Below are 22,511 nucleotides of genomic sequence, written 5' to 3'. Positions count from 1 at the left end.
CCATGGGTTTGGAACAGCCTGGGGACATGGAGAGAATGTAAACACATTCTGCAAATCTTATTGTCTGACTCTGTGCCAGCGTCTTTTGGGTTCTTGTCATGGAAAATATTTCCTCTGAGGTCATTCAATGAGCAAAGGAGCATTGAATACCCTCCAGGGTGCCAACTCTGTCCCTGCTTTTGTCCAGATTAAATAAGCAAGAGACTAACATTTCATGGGCCTAGAAGGTTGCCTTTCAACAATACATTCTCTAAGGTGGGGGAAAAGGAGACATTAAGAAAATAGATCATGTTGTTCTGAATTGCTCTCTCCCCCTCGCATGCCCGCCTCCTCCCACTCACAGCCTCCCTCTGTTTGCTCACCCATACTTACAAGCACACGCCCTGCGTTTAGAGCAAGAGTTAATGTCTGTGCTTCCTCATAAATCTCGGTTTGGTGCCTCCAGCTATGTTTTTAATTCTGTGGTGGAGCTTTGAGATTTGAGATGAGTAGAAAGGAGGGGCGGCTGATGGAGGTAATAACGAAAGCTGCCATCTCTCCTTCTAGGGAGCTAGGCGTCCTCATTCAGTTCTGCTGACAGGTAGGTTAGTCCCTTAACAGAGACTCTTTGGAGGCCAGGGTAGAAGGAGAGTGAGGAGTCCAGGGAGAGGAAGCCAGCTATGTTGCCCTATGCAAGAGGGCATGTGGCTTCTCCCTGAAGAAAGAAGAATGCACGGAATGAGTATATTAACTCAGACTGAGTACTAACTGGCATATTTTCTAGCTCAGTTAAAAACGGCTTAGAGGAGAGGAGTCCTTCCTGTCAAAAATAATTTATTCTCTTACAAAGTTGGTTATCAAAGAATGTTTTTCCTTCTTCCAACCTGCAGCCACTTTTTGTGTTGTTAAGCCCTATTTGTTTTTCACCACTGTGTGCTTTGCCGCTAGTACGAGCAGTTTCTACTGTGTAAAGCTCACCCCTTCAGCATGTCTTTGCTGTTCTTTGTGTAGAAAGTAAAACTTCTATTGGTCTGCTATGATGATTTAAAGTAGTAATTGCTCTGCTCTTCTATCCTGCCAACAACGGTGTTTGAGTAGAATTCTGAATCTGAGTCGCTGAGTGAAACTTGTAATTAACATGACTAAAGTAAGAACTGCGATCTTTGAAAACTCTAGTCTCAGTTACATATCTCTAAAATAAAAGAATTAGAATCTGACCTCTCCAAAAGGCCTTCCAACTCAGATAGCTTAGAATCCTAAAAATCCGTGACTATTACAAACCTTCTTCCGCCAAGTCCATATGGGACCCTTCCCCTGCCTCTGCCTCTTTCTGGGAGGCTTTGGAACTTACTAGAAGTAGAGTACATTGCCCTTCTTACTTCCACTACTGTGGGAATGGAGGCCAGATCCAGCTGGTTTCCTTGAGGATAGAAAGTGGGAAAAATTGTAATAAGTGATCCTCTATTTCTATAATGAGACTTGCAAGTTTCTATTTGTGCTTTTTGAAGTCTGGGAACAAATTGATAGTAAAATCGGCTCATGGATTGTCAGATCATGGACTTACAGAGTTCAGGCACTGAGTCTTATTCATTTCTGTATACCCTGCATAGAGACTGTGCTAAGGAAATGATGGAAATGAAAATAGAGAACTTTGGAATGTTTTAGAGAATCAGCTCTGAGGTGATTTAAAAGATTATTTTTAACCCATCAGAAAATATAATTAAGAAGTTAGGCTTATTCAGACTGAAGAAAAGAGAATTGAAGAGCTTGTTTAAGCTATCTGAATGGAAGTATTTCTGATGGATTTAAATTCAAGCAGAAATCTTACACATGAAAACATTGATGGAAGGCAGAAGCTGAACACAAAAGAAGCATCCTTGGACCCAGACACAGGTAGAGGAAGAGGGTTCAATAGGTGAAGACAAACATAAAACATCCCAACACTTCCTCTGTGCTAGAGATTTGCTTCTCTGGTTTTGTTTATGTCCAGTGATTCCAGTGTTTTTCCTCTCCCTGTCCCTTTTTTAAATTACATTTCACTAGTGGTTCTTGACTTGATGATCTGATTAAATCTGGTCATATTCTTTAACTTATTTCCTGTAACTACATCTATGTCCTCAAAAATAGCTCAAAATTACTATATGGGTTAAATAAAAGAACAAATATAAGATCTCTAACAGTACAGAGTGGGTAGTATGGTACACAGTAGACACTCGATATACACTAGTGGGACAGTGCCTTATAGAAACAAAACTTTTTATCATTCATTATCCTCTTGTTTTTCACAAAATTATTGTGACCTAAAGATCAGAAAGGTGGTGTGAAATGCCCAAAGACACAGAGCTAGTGAAAGTCATGATTTATACCGAGTATGATTACAGAAAGAAAACTTCCAAATACTTATTTTCTTGATTATTTGGTGTTGGCAATCTTTACTTAGGACTTTAATTAACCCATCATAGCAGCTCAGTGAGAAAGTCCCAGTCTTCTTCTTTTTTCTTTTCTTTTTTTTTTTTTTTTTTGCGACAGAGTTCTGCTCTGTTGCCCAGGCTGAAGTGCAGTGGCATGATCTCGGCTCACTGCAACCACTGCCTCCTGGGTTCAAGTGATTCTCCTGCCTCGGCCTCCCAAGTAGGTAGGATTACAGGCTCCTGCCACCACACCCAGCTAATTTTTGTATTTTTAGTAGAGACAGGGGTTTCACCAAGTTGACCAGGCTGGTCTCGAACTCCTGACCTCAGGTGATCCACCCGCCTCAGCCTCCCAAAGTGCTGGGATTATAGGCATGAGCCACCGCACCTGGCCAAAGACCCAGTCTTCTTACCCTGACAACTTAACTTGTTTGTAATTGTCTCCTTCACGTCCAGTGCTTCCTTATTTTCCTATAGTCTCAAAATTGCTCATATTGAGTATATTTAAGAATGCATAGTTGGCTTTGAGACAGAGGTTTTCTTCTGATAACTGACCGGATCCCTAGGCAGGCTTTTCCACCCATGAATGATGGCAGCCTCCTCAGAGCAATTCTTTTAACTTTGTGTCTATTGGAAATAAGGCAATGTTATGCAATAGCAGGGCTTTAGCTTTGAATATATTTCGTACCTTAGCCCAGAATAGTGAAAAGACCCCTGAATGAGGTCTCAGGAAACCAGGACTCTTGCCAGCTCATCCCTGTCCTGTAGTGATGCTTTGGGAAAGTTCTGGTACTTTCTGAGTCTTAGTTTTTTCCATCTACAGAAAGGAAGCACTAGGCTATGGCTTCCAAGAGCCCTTCTAGCTCTGACACCTTATCTGCAATTCCACCGAGAAATAGCTTTTCCATGTTTGTAGAATGTTGTGGTAGGTCCTGAAAGCCCCTTGGAATGATAGGATAGTACTTGGTGTGACCTTTGCAGTAGAGGACTTGTTCTGCTCAGTGGGGCTAATTAGATGCTTCTAAACTAGAGAATTCATACCCCAAGACCGCTTATGGATGTTGTGTGTACCCAGCCAGATGATTGTTACTGGCGTCATGACCGTAGCTGCCTCCACTCTTCACACAGTGACTGAGGTCACGGAATGTCTCAATATAGAGACACTCTAGAGAAGAGATGAGGAAGTCATATTTTTTCTAAATATGGGAAGACATATTCAGAAGATTCAGAAAGAGAAATGATTCAGATTCAGAAAGAAATTCAGAAAGAGAAATAAGCTTGCCCATCGTCGCGTAACATTAAGTGTCAAAATCGAGACTGTATCACAGGACTCCTGGACATCCAGCTCACCTCACTTTTACTCCACTCTGTTACCTGCCAGGATTTCTTTCATGTGACTACAAGTTACTATTTAAAAAAAGTATTTCTGGTCATAAAGGCACCTGCAGTCTCCACGACTGTTCTAATGGTGTTTGACAAAAAAGAAGATGATAGTCTTTCATAGCACTCTGATACGAACGGCTCTGCTGGATGGCCTGAGAAACCCCACCCTTGGAGAGATAACTTAGCTTTAGATTAATCTTCCTAGTTTTCACCTCTGGAGCTCAGGAAAGAAGGTTGGTTGAACTTGTATATTTGGAAGTGTACAACATCTCTGAGAAAGGTCCTTGTTATACTCAGATTGACTGGTTATTTAGAAATAGGGTCGCTCGTGAATTTCATGCTCAAACTTAATCTGAGGTTTCCCTAAGGTAGAAGAATATAATGTGTACTTATTAAGCAAGCTCTCTTGGCAGATTTTCATCCCCTTTGGATAAAAGCAAAATTGCACCCAGCACATAAATTGACATATGAAGCAGTAAATAATTCCATTGTGCAAGTTGTTTTAATGGACTCAATCCAGAATGCTCTATTAACCAGCACACATAGAATATTCATTGAGTTTAGAGTTTATTGTCAGGCCAGAAAAATAAGTGCTGGGGGATAATAAATGCCAGCATGCCAGCTGAGAAGGAGAGGGAGAAAGAAAATTTTAGAGGTATATTTATCTTCTATTTTTCTATTCTTCTCAATATTTTTATTTCCTCTGGTTTTTTTTTTCCCCTATATTCTTTTTTTGTTTGTTTGTTTGGTTTCTTTTTTTTTTTTTTTTCTTCTTGGGCAAAGGATTAAGTACAAAAAGAAAGGAGGGTATCAGTTTTCAAATATAATCATCAAAAATCTGAGAACTAGCCAGCAGAACATTTCAGGGACTTTTCTTTCTTTCCTTTTGTGAGAAAAGTTAAGGTATTAACCAATTGGGGAGTGGAGTGTTATATGCATTTGTATGAAATTGTGCTTATACAATCTCCACATGGATAAACACTCAGAAACCATAACAGCATTCCCGAAGGAATCCTTCCTTAATACAGGAAGTGGCAGTTTTGTGGAGGCACCACAATTAAGCTCTGGTTTTTCATTCCAGAAATCCCAGGATTTAATTTTTAGACAAAATGAGACATCTGTGATGTTCCATAGGCAACTTAGTTTCCAAGCTTGTCGAATGCAAGGTACCTGAGTTTGGCTTAACCTCCGGGCATCTCTTTGCATTCAGAGATATCTAAAACCACAAATCATAAATTCTGATGGACACATGCGAAAGAGGCCTCAGAAACACGGTTTTGTTATTCAGTGTGGCTGCAAATCCTCTGCCATGAGTCCTCTCCCTGTTGTCTCAAGCTTACTTTCTCTTGCTCTGCACTTAGGTTCACTAAATGACCAGGCCTGGGTTATGCGAATGACTTCCTCCCACATCTTGTGGATTAAGACTGTGAACTTAACAGGAAGGGGCAGGCACAGTCTTTCTACAAGCTTTGACACGTTTGTTGCTGCAATTTCACTGAATGGAATGTGTGCAGAGAATAGAGGACAATGAGATTCAGAATCTGAAGTCGCAGAACATTTTGAGTTGGTCATCATCTCCCTCAAAAATCATGTATGTTCTACCATGCGAGAAGCCCCATGTCTTTTCTTAGTCAGTTCTTGCTTTTGTGGAAACTGTTATTGTCATGGCATCTCCTTTCTTCTAGAAACTGTCTCCCATCTGAACTGTTCCGTTACTGTTCACCTCTTTGATACCTCGTCTCTTTCTCTCTTAATTCTTACCATCAGAATCTTGGCGTGACGTCAATATCCATATTTCCAGCTCTGGCCACTGTTCTGAGTATCAGACTCACATTTCCAAGTAGGTGTTTCCCACATAGAATTCCTCCAAACACCTGGAATTTCCTATGTTTAAAACCAAATTCACCTTTTTCTTCTCACCCCCTAAAATCCTTTGAACAGTTTAACTAGCTGGGAGTTAAGCCACTTAGCAGCAATATGAAGGCGGACTGATGTATTACATTCCATTTTTTATCTTTTTTTTTTTTTGGAAATGGAAATGACTAATCTAATGGAAAACCCCTTTCTTGTAGGAGACAAGGAGAAGGCCTTAGGATCTACTGGGGGAGTCCAGAGGAGCAGTCCCTACTGTCCCGCTGGAACCCATGGTCTACTGAAGTTCCTTATGCTACTTTCACTGAGCACCCTATGAAATACACCAGTGAGAAATTCCTGGAAATTTGCAAGGTAGGAGGCATCTTGGGTATTACTCTTAGATTAGCTTTGTTGCTGGAGTTATGTGCTTCTAGAGACATGTACTCCTAAACAAAACATAAAATAAAATAAAATAAAATAAAACCAGCAATTTATATAGACAAAAACAGTAATAGGTTTATAGATTTTTTTAGTAAAAAGTCAGTCTGTTTTTATATGTAAATATACATTATATTTATATATAACATGCTGCTTTCACCTTACTAATTGCATGCATTACCTACAGGGTGTATATACTTTCCCACATATAATCACATTCTAATTATTTTATTCAGGGAAGTGTGGAATAGTATAAAGCATAGTTCGATGTGGTTCAATGTGTGGTGATGCTTGATTAAGTCACTTCTCTTTCTGAGCCTTGGTAGTCTCACCTCTAAAATGAGGATAATGAGCGCTGCCTTTCCTCCCAACCTCACTGGACCATTATAAGGTTAAATAGAATGATGTGTGTATAAATACTCCATGAAGTGTAAAGTTATTCAGAATTTCTTTGTCTTTAAATTTCATCTAATCAAGCAGATTTTAGACTCATTTCTAAAGGGAACAGTTTTCTATTATTCTCTCACCTCCCCCGGGTATCTTAAGCAGTACTGAGGCATTCTAGGTAGTCAAGAAGTAAAACAGTTGGAGCTGAAAATGTAGTGAAAGATCAAACTTTGTATTTTCAATAAAACCAAATATACACATGAGTGCACTTATAGACCTAGAAATTCCTACCTTCTCTGTCCTTTTTATGTTTGCTTTTATATTATATCATTCATTTCAGAATATGACAATTCTTTATTTGCTATGAATTCAAAACTTGGCAATCTGCATCTAAAGACTTTCTGTGGTTGATGGCATATATTATGTTTCTTGCATTAAACATACCTATTCATGCAAGTGTAAATATATATGTATGTGTGTGAAAATATTTTAAATTGATAGGTCCTGGGGATTTTAAAAAGAATTTGAGGCGACATATATTTGATTACAGTCTAGATGGAGTCTTCATTCCCCCCTAATACATAGATGAAATGACCTTGAATCACATTATTCTCCCATGGAAAGTCAATGTTCCTCTCAAGAATTATGCAAATGTCCTCAGGGATTTATAATGTCCTAGTTTCCCTCAGGCTTCAAGCTGTTATTGACACTAAACCAGCTTGGCATATGAATCACGTTGCCACTCTGTGGAACACTCCTATGTCACAGTTTCTCAACCCAAGCATCAACATCAGCCCCTAGCCTGACTCTTTACCACTGAAAGCCAAAAAACCAAACAATCAATAAGAACAACCTAACACCTACTTGAAGGCAAGAATATGAGAATAGACTCATCGAGGGCTTCAGGGAGATAGAGCGGGAATTTCCATCCTGCTCTTGCCCCGAACTTCAAACGCAATGTCAGACTTCTCTGTTTCTAGAAGTTCTTATTAATAACAACACATTAATACATTGTTCCATAATCTTCAAAGTCTGTTTCAAAAATTATTATTAACAATGCAGAACACATTATGTTTCTTTTTAAAAACATCTGTTAATCCAAGTTAAAGAGCTTGATAACCTATTTTCCCAAAGACATTTTCCTGCTTTAAAGGTCATCTGGTTCCGACCATTAAAATAATATATATTTTTGAATTAATAGTAATTGTACTTTATTGTAAATCAAAATAAATACTAACTGCCTCAGTTGGTACATCCATCATTTCCTGGGCCAAGTCTTCTCTTATTCCTCATACCTGGTGCATTAGATGGTCATTCCCTGAATGCCCTTTGCGGGAAGAAGTTCAGCGTGAGGAATTAAAGAACAAGCTCTATAAACTGCAGATAAATAACACTGTCACATTCTGATGTCTGTTTGTGCTTTATCTTATTCTGCTATATATAAATACAATCAAATAATGCAAAAAGAAAGATGAAAAGTAAAATATCAAAGAGGGTATTATTTTCCAAATACCCATGAATGGAATTAGTAGACTAGAGCATTGGGTTTTGCCCCAGCCTTCCCAGTAGCAAAGGCTGAATAGGAAATTGATGTTCATGTAGCTCTTGCTGGATGGAAGTAAGAATAGCAGGTGGGACGCACGTGCACACACACATGAACGTGATAGACAGTTAGTTGGTTGGTTGACTTTTAGCCAATCAAACTACTTTGTGGATCTGTTAAGTGTATTTCCTTTAAGGTTTTTCTCCTTAAATTATTATTCCAAAGTTTTTTTTATCTTTTTTTTTCCTTTAGCAATAGTCTGGCACTTTCATTTGCCAAGCCATTTCTTATTCAAAGGCCACCCAAAGTCCCAGCTCTCTAGGAAAACAAATGATTTCCATCTGGAATGTGAGAGGATGAGTGCTTTGATCCAGGTTTTTGTGTCTTAGTTTCTCTTTTGTTGTTGGTTTTTATGTCACAAAATTATTTGTGTTTAGGACATTTTCCAAGATTGGCTTTGATTAAGACCCAGTCATATTAATGTAAAAGAATAAATAAGAAGAAAGATAATTTGGGGGATCTAGAATATTTTTATGTGAATATTTTGGCAAAAACATGAGATTTTAAAAGGGTTTAATAAACTGGTTTTTCCATCTCTCTGATGAATGAATTAGTTAAAAAGTAGAATATGGGGAAAATGCATAACTAATCAAATACCTGAAGCAATTTAATTCAGTTTAAGAAAACTATTGTCTCACGGGGAGGGAATAACGTAGAGCTGAGTTATACAATCAAAACTTTCAAATTATTTACAATCTAATGGAACAAATTATTATTTTAAAATACATGAAAATATTCAAACTTATTCTTACCCAGAGTCATTTTTTCTACTGTATCTAGAATCTCTTTATTCAAGAGATTTTTCTAACACCAACGAAGTGCAGGTATTATGACTGTTGTTGAGGATACAAACAGAAATGAGACAAGGTTCCTGCCTTTGGGGAAGGCGGTGCTTAACAGAGGAGGCAGATAAAAATGCAAATATTTTCAAGAGTTCTAATTAACTGAAACTGAAATTTGGATCAAGCAAAAAGGAAAGGAGGTAATTAAAAGTATACAGAAGGTTCTTAGATAAAGAGTAATTTGGTTTAATTGGAGTTTAATGTTACATAGTCCCCACTATAGTTATAATGGCTTAGCTAACAGATATAAGAGCCTACACTAAGTTAGGAGCAGTAGGAAGGGAGAGAAGATGAGGAGATTTTGAGTTATTCATGAAGTAACTGATAGGATATTGAAGACAATGAAGAAGTCAAAGATGACAAGATTTCAGGATTGGGTAGATGGTGATTCCATTAATTTGATTGCAGAAAACTGGAAAAAGTAGGTTTGGGGACTCAGCTTATGACACGTTGAGTTTGAAACATGTTGCTTTTCTATAGAACTTGGCGTCAGGTTGGTTGTCAAGCAGTTAGAAATTTAGGTCTGAAGCTTAGTAGAGAAAGCTGCACTGGTGATATAGGTTTGAGATTACACAACACTGGGCCGAAGCTGAGTAGTCATGGGACTGGTGGTTCAGGAAGGTACCCAAAGAAAGAGCATTAATGGACATAATCACATTCAAATTCAAATTTACTCTATGTCTAAGTCTGTTAGCATTTATTGATTAAATTGCTGTAAAGTTTATACAATGCTATGTCAAAATATACTATTCCCATCTCACTAACTCTATACCACTTCCACATCTGGCAAATATGGTGGTCAAGTGGCCTCTTCCCAGACAGTCTTGCTTACCTCCCTGCTTCACCAAATGTTTCCAATCTGTTCATGTACATACTTTGTGTTACTCATATAAAACAATTGTGAAAATATAAAATAAAATAGTAGCTTTTTGGCACTGCTTTTAATATTATGAGACATAAAAAGTATCTAGTGTACTATTACATAATTGTACTTTATATCTATTGATTACAGTTTGAATAATATTTTCATGTAATTCAACTAATAAAACCCCTGTAAGATAAGGATAGGCGTCTTTGTTTTAAAAATGAGAACAGTTGAGCCATGTGTGGTGGTGGCCTATGCCAGTAATCCCAGTGACTCAGGAGGCTAAGGTGGGAGGATTGCTTGAGGTCAGAAGTTCAAGACCAGCCTAGGCAACATAGTAAGACCATGTCTTTAAAAAAAATTAATAAAATAAATTAACGAGACATCGTGGCAAGTACCTGTGTTCCCATTCCAGTTACCTATAATCCCAGCTCCTTGGAAGGCTAAGGCAGGAGGATTGCTTAAGCCCAGGAGTTCAAGTCTGCAGTGCAAGTCTGCAGTGAACTATGATTATACCATTGCACTCCAACCTGGATGACAGAGCAAGATTTTGTCTCTTTAAAGAAAATGAGGACACTTATTCAGAGGGAATAAGTGACTGAGGTCATATAGTAATAGTTCTATGTCATACCCAATTTCCTAATATTCAGGGAAATGGGTATAAGCCTGAAAGAAGTGTGTGTGTGTGTGTGTGTGTCTCTATGTGTGTGTGTGTGTGAGAGAGAGAGAGAGAGAGAGAAAGTGAGTGAGAGAGAAAGAGAGAGACTGTGTGTATTTTGTATTAATTGATGTGATATGGTATAATATTATATCTCACAACCTGGCTCAATTATCCTCAATTATTTCATCTACTTTGTATTTGCAACTTGTAGCCTTATCTCTTCTTTTTTAACCATCGCTTTGCTGGGTTCCTGGAGTGAGTACTCCTGGGAGGGACTAGTACTGAACCCAGAACTGATGAATAGCAATGAACGCATTATGAGTGCTCTGTAACCATAATGATCTACAGACCAACCCTTTGTACTCTTTTCTTGTATTTCTATCCATCTTTTCAAGTGGATCATGCAAATGAACCAATGTTTTAGCAATCAAATTTAACTTTATATTCTTAGCCCTTTGTTTGCCTTTTACATCAATTCAACAAATCTTCATTGAGTACCTACCTGGCAGTGACTATTGCATGATGGGGAATGTTCTGGATTACAAAGAAGACTAAAACTGATTTTGCCCTACAGATACTTACGGCATAGTGGGAGGAGGCAGGAAAGACTTTCACAAATTATAATTTAAAGTGCTAAGATTGTAAATAGGGGGATTCACAGGGTGTTACAGGAGCCCAAAAGTGGGAACAGATAAGTCCAAAAGTTACAAGTCTGATGACATTTGATATGAAACTCAAGGTATGGGTGATTTAAACATCAAAGAAGGTGGGAAAAGACATTTTAAGTAGAGGAAGCATGTTTAAAAGCTGCAAATTACAAAGGTATACATAATGTTCTCCGATAAAGACTAATTCAGTTTAGCTAAGTTTAAAGTGCACTTGTGTGTGTGCACATATTGCATGTGTTCAGAGAGGAGGGTTGGGGGATGGGATAGGATGAGGATGGAAATTACGATGGGTAGAAACCTCTCCCGTGTGAGAAAAAAGAAGCTACTGCCTCTTCTTATTTCTCTCTACACACTTGAATTTATAGTCACAGGGTCTCTGTAAGTATAATTCCAGAAAAAATGTGCAAGGATGATATATACAGTCTGTCCAGCAGTGTGACTTCTCAAGTGATTTCAAGTACTGGGTATTGGACGGGTGTGCCCTCTATGACAGGAGACTTCCTTCCACACACAGGGAGGCTGAAACCTGTAGCCTGCAGGCTCGGAAAACCAGCTCAACTGAGGAATGTGGGCCTACAGGCATGAAACCTGGTCTCTTTACCCAGTGTAAACAGGAAGCAAGTGGTGGTTGTAATAAGGAAAACTGAGACTCTAGGCAATGAACTGTTGGCAGGCAGCACCTAAAGCAAACCTGTGGACCAGGCACTCAGCTGGTAAATAATTGGTGGAAAGTCAAGAATAATACCGCGTTCCCCCTGCCCCCACCACGCACACTGCTGTAACTGCTATACTTTATCCTAACCAACACACAACCCCTGTGTAACTGGAGTTGTTAAAATCTGACCCTCTGTATTTGGGACTGAAATAAAAGAGACAGCCAGAGGTGGGTGCATAAAAGCTTTTAGGGAAAAGTATGTGGCTGGTGGTATTCATATCAGATGACACAGCGTTCCTGTCACATAGATTTAGTTCAGGTGCTTGAAATGCTCAAGAGCCAGCTCGGGGACTTGGCCTTTTGTCTGCCTCTCCTTCAATGCACTGCTTGTCACCCTGCTTGTCTCTCTGTAACCATCCCCTCCCCTGGCTTTGAAGGGGATCCTAGAAATGACTGGAAATGAAGTCCATCTGACTCCAGTGAAATGCCAAATCCACTGAGTATGAAATAGTGCCAACTTTTACTTTCTAGCTCTTTGATTTTGAGTTCCACAGAGGATTCTCAAGAAATGAAGTTTATGATGAAACCTGAGGAAGCATTCGCTAATCCAACTGGACAAGATTTACTGATCTATGAAAAGGGATCCTGATAATCCAGAGTGTTACAATAGAATTGTTGAGATGAATTATACTTTGATTTTTAAGAGATCGTGGTTTGATAAGGATGATGAGGATGATGTCAGTGATGATTAAGCAGTTATTACTTATTGATTCCTGGCAACAAGCTTCCTTTATGGCCTTTGCAATATAACTCCAAATTTCAGGCTCATCTCATTCTGCTTTCCTAATCCTTTATATAATATATGAGCACACAAGTGCATGTGTGTGCACACCTCTACTCACAGCGTGTATACAAACCCTTTATTTCACTTAATCTTTTCAACTACCTGATAAATTTGATGCTATTAATATTCTTATTTTATGGCAAAGGAACTATAAAATTCAGCAAAGTTAATAACTTGCCTGAAGTCACACAGCTGTGTGAGTACCATCATTCCAACTTAAGACCAGCTCGGCCTGATCCTATACTTCCTTTAGCTCAGTGGTTCTCAAGACAGGGTGATTTTGCCCATGGGGGACATTTAACAATGTCCCAGTGTCCCAGTGAGATATTACTGGTTGTCACATCTGGGGTGGAAGCCTGTCTGGTATCTGGTGGGTGAAGGATAGGGAGGCTGATTAACATCCTAACATGCAGGAGACATTCTCTCCCATAGCAAAAAATTGTCTGGCCTAAAATAGCAATAGTCCCAAGGTGAAGAAACGTTGTTTTAGCTGTACAGACAGCCACATTTGTGACTCTACTGCATAGAAAACCAGATGAGAGATTTGAATGGAGGTATAGGTAAAGGAAAAACATAAGAGAAAAAAAGGTTGACTTTTCCCTTGAGTCTGTGGGAAGGCATTGTGGAAGATACAGGATTTAAGCCTGGTTTTGAGAGATTTGTTGGAGAGTGGGCACTATAGATCTTTTTGAATTAAATCATTGATTGACAGAGCAAAAGTTTCCTAGGCAAGTGATTTTCATTTAAAAAGAAACCTTTTGGAAATAAAATCTTACTTGGAACTCAAATATATAAAACTGATGATAAAAATAGAGCAGCTCCGATGTGATTGAAGAGACTGAAACAAGTTACCTGCTTGACTTTTGACTTTTTGTTGACATCCTCTCCTCAAACCCTCAGGTACCTGTTGTCCCAACATTATTCACAATAGCACTTCCTTTCTTTTCAAAAGAATTTAGATCTGGATGATAAATTATATGTAGTCACCCAATCTATGAGGAGATCTAGTGTTCTAAAGAACATGGTTTAAAAATTAATGAATGTAATATTGTCTCCATTTTGCAAGTGAGGAACAAGAATTCTTCCCTAAATATCAGAATTTTAAAACTAAATTTTCTAAAAATTAGAATTTTATAATCCTGCTCATAACAGCAACGTTATAAAGAGAGAACTTCAGGAGTTAAGTCAGGAGACCTGTGTCAGGCCTTGAGCCAAAGCTAAGCCATTGTATCCCCTGTGACCTGCACATACACATCCAGATGGCCAGTTCCTGACTTAACTGATGACATTCCACCACAAAAGAAGTGAAAATGGTCTGTTCCTGCCTTAACTGATGACATTACCTTGTGAAATTCCTTTTCCTGGCTCATCCTGGCTCAAAAGCTCCTCTACTGAGCACCTTGTGACCCCCGCCCCTACCCCCCAGAGAACAACCTGTTACAGATCCCTGTAACATTTAGATCCTCAGTTTACCTACCAGATCCCCTCTACTTTGCCCACAATGCCTAGTATCTTATCCAGTAAGAATTTCCTGAATTTAATTCCTACTCTTTGTCCCATAACCTATCGCGTTTAGGCTATTAGCTTCCCTTTATGAGTATCATTCTTGACTTTTGGGTCTGCGATGATTATTATGAAAAATTTACATACATGGACTTTTTATCTGATTTTTTTTCATGGTCCCAGATTCTACATCCAGTTTCCTACTGAAAGTCTCTAAGAGGATTCCTGGTAAGATAACTCAAACCACATGTCTGCAACAAAATCCTCCATCCCTGTATCTTACTATTTCCAATCTGTACCTCTCCTAGGCTTTCTCAACTCAGTAATAACATCACCATCTACCCAGTTGATCAGGCCAAAAATCTGGGTGTCATTTTTTATCCTTCTCTTCTCTTCATCCCTAAATTCAGTCACACCAACAAATTCTTTGGCTCGACCCCACTGCCCCCAAAATCCCTAATTTAACCAGTTCTGATGGTCTCCACTGCTACGCTGTCCAAGCCACCATCATATCTTGTCTGGACTCCCAAAGTGAATTCCAAACTCATCTTGCCTTCCTGCTTCCATTCTTAGCCCTAACAGCATTCTATGTTCGACTCCACACAGTAGCTAGGATTATTATTATTTTCAAAATAACATTATACAACATTGAACTCCTTCTTAAAATCACAGCAACCCAAAGCTCTTAATGTGGCCCTGAAGACTCTTCATGCCTAGTGCTTCAACCTCTTTCCTTTGATCCCTGGACTTCTGTCTAACAGGTCTTTTCTGTGTCCCTTGAAGAAGCTAAATTCATGCCTCCCTTACAGCTTTTGCAGGTGCTGCGTTTTCTGCTTGGAATTTCTTCTTCCCATAGCTAGCTCTTTTTCATTATGTGGGTCTCAGTTGAAGTTTTACCTTCCCAGAAAGACTTGCCCTGAATACAGTAAGTGAAGTAACTCTAACTTTCCTCACTTTTTATCCCTTTGCCACATTTTATTTTCCTTCTAGAATTTATCACCCTCCAAATTTTTATTAACATTTTTTGTCTGCAATCACGAGAATGTGAGCTCCGTGACAGCGGGTTTTTTCGCCTGTCTGTTCAACTTAAAATGTCTCTGGAACGTGTTGTAGGCGCTTCATCGATATTTCTTAAGTAATTTCAGATGCCTTTTCATATATCAGTGACAAAGAGAGTTAGTTTACAGTACTAATACAGACGCAAATTATTTGTATACTAACAAAATCTTAAATCAGCTAAAACTAACATGGTACTTGGTAGACTTACATGGATAATAAACAAACTGAAAAATCACATATTATTTCTGACATTAAGAAGCAAAATTGGGCCTGAGGAAAGTTAGTCTTAATAGAGTTAAGCACAGTTATTAACTGTATTAACTTAATAGAGATACATTTAACCATTTCTGTTTAAGAAGTAAGAATAACTGCAGCCCCAGGACAGAAGTCAACTTCTGTGAAGACTGGCTGAGGAGGTGAGTATCTCTCAACTTAATCTACAGTAACTAACTTTGTGCCTTCTTTTTTTCTTCTTCAGTTGTCTGGGTTCATGTCTAAGCTTGTTCCAGCTATCCAGAATGCCCACAAGAATTCAACTGGATCTGGAAGCAGAAAGAAACTGATGGTGTTAACCGAACCCATTTTGATTGAGACCTACACAGGGCTGATGTCATTCATTGGAAACCGCAACAAACTTGGCTATTCCCTCGCCCGTGGGAGTATAGGTTTTTGAGAGTCTTTTTGGTACCATCAGTATATCATCCAAAGATATGCCACTTGAAAATTTCATTTTGGCCCACCCTATTTTTAGACTGAACCAATTATTTTTAAGTAATACTTTATGATTTTGAATATTTAGTATTTCCGAAAATTTAAAAGCTTGATTGGATTGATTTAGACCTCATACAGAATAACCAAATTTTCTTAAAACTAGAAAATAAATTCTGCTGAGCCTGTCAAGTACTGTTATCAAATGAGTGCCTGGTCATCAACTTAGGCAAGAAGACTCTTTAGGTCCTGTTGCTTAAGCTCTCTAAATGTAGGCTTTTTTTTTTTTTTTTTTTGAAGTCTTGGTCTTCAGCCCTCTTATCCTGATTTATTCTCTCATTGGGGGTCTCACTGTCTCTAGTATTTTAGCTACCACTTTATAAGGATGACTTCCAAATGTATATTCCCATTCCCAGTATTTATTCCAAGATTCAGTTTTGCATTTCTGTCTGCTAATCATCTAAATATCAGCGTCCCAGTGGCCTCTTACATTGAGCATCATCAAAATCCTGGATTTCTCTGTGGTATTTATATGGTCCCAGTTATCCATTCCTGAAGTCCATCAATTTTGATTTCTCTAGATTCCTTGCCAATGACATCCTATATACGATCCCATCTCTATATGGCTGCATTGTATTCCAATGCCCAAATGTCAAACGGGAAGCTCATTCTTTTATCAAAATTGTTCATCTATTCTTCCTTTCCATGCTTATAGCTGTATTATTAGATCAGGTTTTTAATTCTGCTCAACAAATTATTACCACAGCCTATTAAATGGAATCCCTACTCCAAGGCTAACTGTTTCAATCTATCCTACATTTGGTTTCTAGCTCATTTACTTTTGCCATCTTTTGTTCAAATATATTTTCTTAATAGCAGATCTTTTTCTTCTAATGAAATCTTTTGTAGAAGCAGTATATACAAAGCAGATAAAAGTAGGATCACTATGGTTGGAATGAAGATGAGAATGCCACAGGCATCTTTCTTTGTAGGCCTCAGAGGTGCTCCATATGGAATGTCCATGGATCGGTTTTGAAGACCATGTTTCCAAAAACACTGTCCTAACACTCTATTCTCATTGCTCTTTTCCCTCTTATTTCCTCTTTGTCCCTTCCCGACTTAGATCTAATTTTCAACAACCCAGGAAATTATCTCATATGTTTGCATCTCTCAAGTTTCTTTTCTTTTTTATTTCAGAATCTTATTTTATCTAAATTTATTTAGGAAAAAAAGCTTTGAATGTTGACTACATAGACATTACTACAATAAGCTTTTTGCCTTTCTCAAGACTCAAAATTGACACATCTTGGTTTATATTTAAGTAGAAAATTCCAGCCAACTTTTTTTTTTGACTTTTATGTGAAGTTGAAAAGCTTGCTTTTCAAAGAAGATTTGTCCTCTGATATATTTATAAACATCAATTTAATGCAGACATTCAACCCCAAACCTTGAATAACTCTCATTTTATTTTGTCTTTGTTTACTTCCATTAATATTTTTTTATTTCCCTCTCTTCCGCCTTTACAGCACCCACTTTTTCTTCCCCCCATGATGGCAAATATTGTTATAGTCCCCAAGGCAGGGAACTTCTATTCAGACTGTAAAAGGAAATGTTGAAATCCATAGCTGTCCTGTCAACAGTAGTGGAATGAAAAGTCGTTGGATTGTTTTGGCACTGGTTCTGAAGCAGGCATAATTGGCAAATTATTATAATACTGCTGCCCGAAAATCCCCATTTGCCTCAAGATAGTGCCATTTATTGGCAGAAGCCTCTGAAATGTCCAACACATTCTTTTGAGTTACCATTTAAGGATCAGCCTGACAATCGACTTCTCTCTGCACATTTGTCCCCTTTGTAACCTAAGCCAGACTGTTCCCAAATGACCTTCTAAAGGACACAGTGCACCATCATCAATGGAAACAGTTCAGAAAGGATGACAGGAGGGAGATGTTTCTTAGTTCTGAGAGGCAGTCTGTAACAATGGGATAAGCATTTAATGGAATCAAAGCTGTTTTGCATAAGGAGTGAACTGAGAGATGACATGAGGGTCTTTATGAATTCCCTTCATATTTTGTAAAAACTGTCATATATAGGATATCCCATTAATGGAAAAAGGGGATCTAGAAAGCAGTATTATGACCAGAGGGTGAGAAGATTTAGGAATTTGGATAGCAGTTCAATATAAGAAAGGACTTCTTACAGTTATACATTTTCAATGATGGAATGGGTTGCTTTAAACAGTGAGCCCACTATCACTTGGTATGTTCAAGGAAAGACTAGATAAAGTAGATATTGTAAGAGGAAGTGCTGTGTGATACCATTTGGAGAAATGATTGACATAATCTTTTAAGGCCAGTGACCCTATCATTTTCCAAATAATTGTTGCTAGTACTTAGTTAATTAGACCCATTTTTTCCTTAGGAAAGAGTTGGATCAATCATGGGAGACCCTGAAAAATATCCTTAACTTTCCTAAGGTTTAATGTCTTCTTCTGCAAAATGGAGACAATTATATTACTTTTGCTTATTTCATGAGGATTCAATGAAATGAGGTTAAATTCTTTTATTAAACAGAAAGTTTTGAGTATTTGCCTAGACAGTGATGTGACTTTTGCAGGAGAAGGTGGGAAAACATCTAAGGGAACTAAATTTCCTCCAAAAATTGTTTCTTCATTACCATGGACCTACTGATCATAGTTTTCTCATTTTGCACTTGGTGTCCTTACGTGGGCTCTTTGTCTTTAAGCTCAACAGGGAGCCACAACCCAGGGGACCTATATGTACACTTGGAGTTTTTATCAGATTATCATTTGAACTTACCACTACAGTTTAGCAAATGCCATCATGAGTTTGATTGATGATAGGAGTAGACACAAGATATGTTAAGTATAGTACAAAGCATTTCATAACCAAAATGTCATGGTTGGAGGTCTTCATTATTTGATCTTTATCTCATTCAGGAATTTCCACTAGAAAAATCTCTGATAAGCTTTATTTCAGAAACTGCTTGAACAACTCCATTGACAAATGTCTCACTGTCTTCTGATATATCGTAGGCAGTTCTGAGGGTGAGAAAGTTCAAAGGAGATAGATATTTTAACAAAACAGGAGGAGTTTTAAACAATCACCAGGACTCACTCCTTGGTGGTCAATTTGGCCTCTTTGGAGGCCTGACCTTTGGTCATCTTACGGTCATCTAAGGCAGAAAAGAGAAGCTCACTTATAAGTTGGCTACTTTTGAATCATTTGCCTTGAGGTCCATTTTTTATTGAGTCTTTGTTGAAACATCCTGAGGAAGCCAATTTATAGAGTTCTGGTGATAAGAAGGCAGAAAAACCATGTAAATTCAGTGCTTTTATTTCACAGAAGGTGAAGCAAAGGCCTAGAAACTAAAAAGACATTTCTGAAAAAGAAGATGGTGATTTTTTGGAAATACTGAGATTAGATTAGACTATATCTTCCAATTTCTATCCCTAGCCCACTGTTCTTTCCAATATAATATCTGTATTCCCTGGGAAAGACTTGACATCTGAATTGATGTGTCATAGTTGTGGAGATAATTTTGAAGGGAGAAAACAATAGGGCACAGCCGTTTGGGAGGAATTTCCAGAAATTGCCATCATTTTCTTAAAGGCTAAGGACACTCACAGAGCTCTCTGGTTTCCTATCTGATAAAAAAAAAAAGCCCAAACAAAGCTGCGGAAGCTGGCAGAGCCAGCAGATATTTTGTAAGGCAGCTTCACCTCTGCTGGCATTTTGTGGGGCAGGAGAGGGGGAGGGCAAAAGTATTAAATTTAGGCTTAAAAGCTCCTCAGAAATTCTTTATACACAAGAGACCAAGTTGGAGAAAAGAAGATGACTTGTGCCAAGGGGAAGAAAGAGAGAGACTAATGCCTGTGGTTTTCAAAGGTTAATAACAACATAAAAAAGCCAAGGTATTTGCACAGGGATGAATGCTCATTGGCTCTTGGCCAACAATTATACAAGGGCTTGTGCCCACATCCTGTAGCTGTGGTTTAGGGACGCTGCTCATGAGTGACTTCTTATGCTTAGTGGCAGGAAACTTTAGTCACTGATGTGTAAACTCACCTTTGGTCTGCACCTCCCACAACGTGCTCCGAAAGCAGTTAGGGGACTAGGCCTCTTGATTTCCTTGTAGATACCAGTTTCCCAGAAGCTAAGGAAAAACTCTGTTTGAGGCCTTGGAGTTACTGAGAGTTGACCAATACTTGCCTTATTCTACCTGATTTTGGCAACTGCTTAGGATAATTCTGTATCCACAAAAAGGAATTATGATATCCCCTGCTAAACGCTCTCTTTAGCCTCAAAGCCCAAAACCAAAAAAAGAGAGCCGTATTTCATTGCAGGCCTGCAGCCAATGTGAAATATGAGGAATAAAGTTATGAGACTGCTTCTCAACCTAGATCTCGTATCTCGTGTGCTATTTTACACTCAATTTTAAGAAGTTCTTAGTAAACATCTCAGTCCCCTTTTCAGTGACACCAAATGGAATTTGCAAGCCCAGTTTAATTAACTCCTATGTTTTTACGGTAGATATGACAGATCATGATATATTATGGATGCATTGAGATCAACTTTTCTGAACCACCAACTTGTCTGTCGTGTCCTGCCCACAGTGCTTACCCCATGCATCTCAGAAATTCCTTTTCCTTTCTTTAATATTCTCTGCTCACTCTTCATGGAATCCGAGATTAGAAAGGATCTTAAAGGTCATGTAGTTTAGCCTCCTTTGGTTGAGGTAGCAGGAATGCCCTCAACCAAAACATGCACAGCAGATGGAAAATCAGCTTCTGTGTGAACATTCCAAGAGCCCAGAACTCCTTGCTTTCTAAAGCAGTTAATTCCTCCACTGAGCAACAGCAAGTAGAAAGTTTTTCTGGACATTGCACCCAAACCTCTCTCCTTAGAAATTTATGGATTTGGTGCTAGATCTTCCTTTGAAGGAATCCCAAATAAATTAATTTTCTAGTTCACATATTCACACTTCAAATAAAGGCAGGTGCTCTCCTAAAAGGTGGTCGTTTTATTTTTGCATTATTTTGTATTTAGAGACAAAACTCCAGTGACCACAATCATTTTTAAATATGATGCATTATCCAGAGTCCTTATCGAGCTTGTCTCTTGCTTGTAGACTATTCTGTTTGGTTAACACTTCTTTTAAAATATTATATTCAACACTTGTCTTGGCAGTTCATGTATAGATTAATCAGTGCAAATTAGAATAGAGTTGTTCTTTATTTGCCACTATACTGTTATTAATAAAATCCAGGTTTCTTCTATCATGCTGTTTGTTCACATGAAATGTATGAATAACTTCATACTATAATGGAATATATAACTATTTTCCTGATTGGGTAAATTCATTGAAGGCACAAATGAGACCACTTTAGCATAGATTACTTTTACTGAAATTGTGTTAGTTCTGAGTAATTACTGTTTTCTTTTCTAACTTTTTAATTTATTTTCTAAATTATTTGCTTGACACTTTATCCTATAAATTTTGCCTAAGTCACTGTTAAACTTACTCCTGTCTAGCATCTGGCAACCACCATTGTTTTTAAATGAGTTTTTTTCTCTCTTCAGTCTAGAGGACAAGGTGGGCATGATTATTGTGATGGACAGCAGGTCAAAGCAGTAAACAGATGTTTTGATCCACAGAGTTCTCTGGAATTAGTTAGTTGATCATGGTGTCCCTAGAACAAAAATAGATGGACAGCCTACTTAAGTCTTATTTAACCTGTGGAAACAGAAGTGATTTGAAGTCTGACTTGAATCAGCAGCTGCCACTCCAGGATACCATCATCCTGACTGAATTCAGGGATCCCAATTAAATGGCAGCAGTTTCCACTGTCATGCTTGCCCACAGAGAATGGCCACCATGCAACTATTCAAGAATGGTAGAATTTCCCTCAGAAATGTATTTCTGGCTTTGGGGTTGAAAGCATCTTTGGAACTTCTTAGGGGACATAGAGGCTAAGTGAAAAGATTGTACATAATAAAACCGCATTCACATCCCAAGCTCCCCAAACCTTTAGATGCCTTCCTCTGGCATTTCAAGTTCCTTAATGTATACTTTCTTTAGGTCGATGGTTTAGTTAACAAAGCAAACTATTAGAGCCAGCCACTGTTAGTGTCTCAAATACATTGGATCAAGAATCTTGGCCTGGTCTACTCTAATCAATAAATTCTTCATGTTCCAACATTATGCTTCTGATCTGATAACCTTGGAATCAGTGCCCATACATGTTCTCCCTCTATAGATATAAGTTGGCAAAACCTTACAATTATTTTAGAATTTATTTTACTGTCTCATGAATCACACTTGTTCACTTACTTTTTAGGAGTCATATCTGTTTATAGGTTTAGAAACAATGCAGAATGAGAATGAATTATCATACATTTAATCAGATGCTGACTCCAACTACAGCTATTGATCTAGATGTAGTTTTGTTGCTTGAGCCAAACAATACATTCCTTGGCACCTGGTATGCAGTTATTGATCTGGAATTTCTTTTTCTTTTTCTTTTCTTTTCTAATCTATTATTAAGATTATGAAAAGCAGTTTGCTTTCAGCTAGTAGAGCCAGCAATATACTCAGGGTTATTATATCAACCTTCTCACCTTATGTCAT

The 22,511-nt window shown here is 38.2% G+C and overlaps 1 protein-coding gene across 1 annotated transcript in view; it reads left to right on the top strand.

Annotated features, from left to right (window-relative positions):
• TPRG1 (tumor protein p63 regulated 1) overlaps positions 1–20,278 on the top strand; it is a 115,940-nt gene extending 95,662 nt beyond the window's left edge. The window contains exons 5-6 of the mRNA XM_045387175.3: positions 5,846–5,999; positions 15,631–20,278. Of these exons, the coding sequence (XP_045243110.2) occupies positions 5,846–5,999; positions 15,631–15,825 (349 nt within the window). The 3' untranslated portion in view covers positions 15,826–20,278. The remainder of the gene's footprint in view (positions 1–5,845; positions 6,000–15,630) is intronic.
• Positions 20,279–22,511: the final 2,233 nt, after the last annotated feature.

The sequence above is a fragment of the Macaca fascicularis genome, chromosome 2 (genome assembly GCF_037993035.2).
Source record: "Macaca fascicularis isolate 582-1 chromosome 2, T2T-MFA8v1.1".
Lineage (NCBI taxonomy): Eukaryota > Metazoa > Chordata > Mammalia > Primates > Cercopithecidae > Macaca > Macaca fascicularis.
The sequence above is the reverse complement of the archived record's forward strand: the minus strand, read 5'-3'. Positions and strand labels throughout refer to the sequence as shown.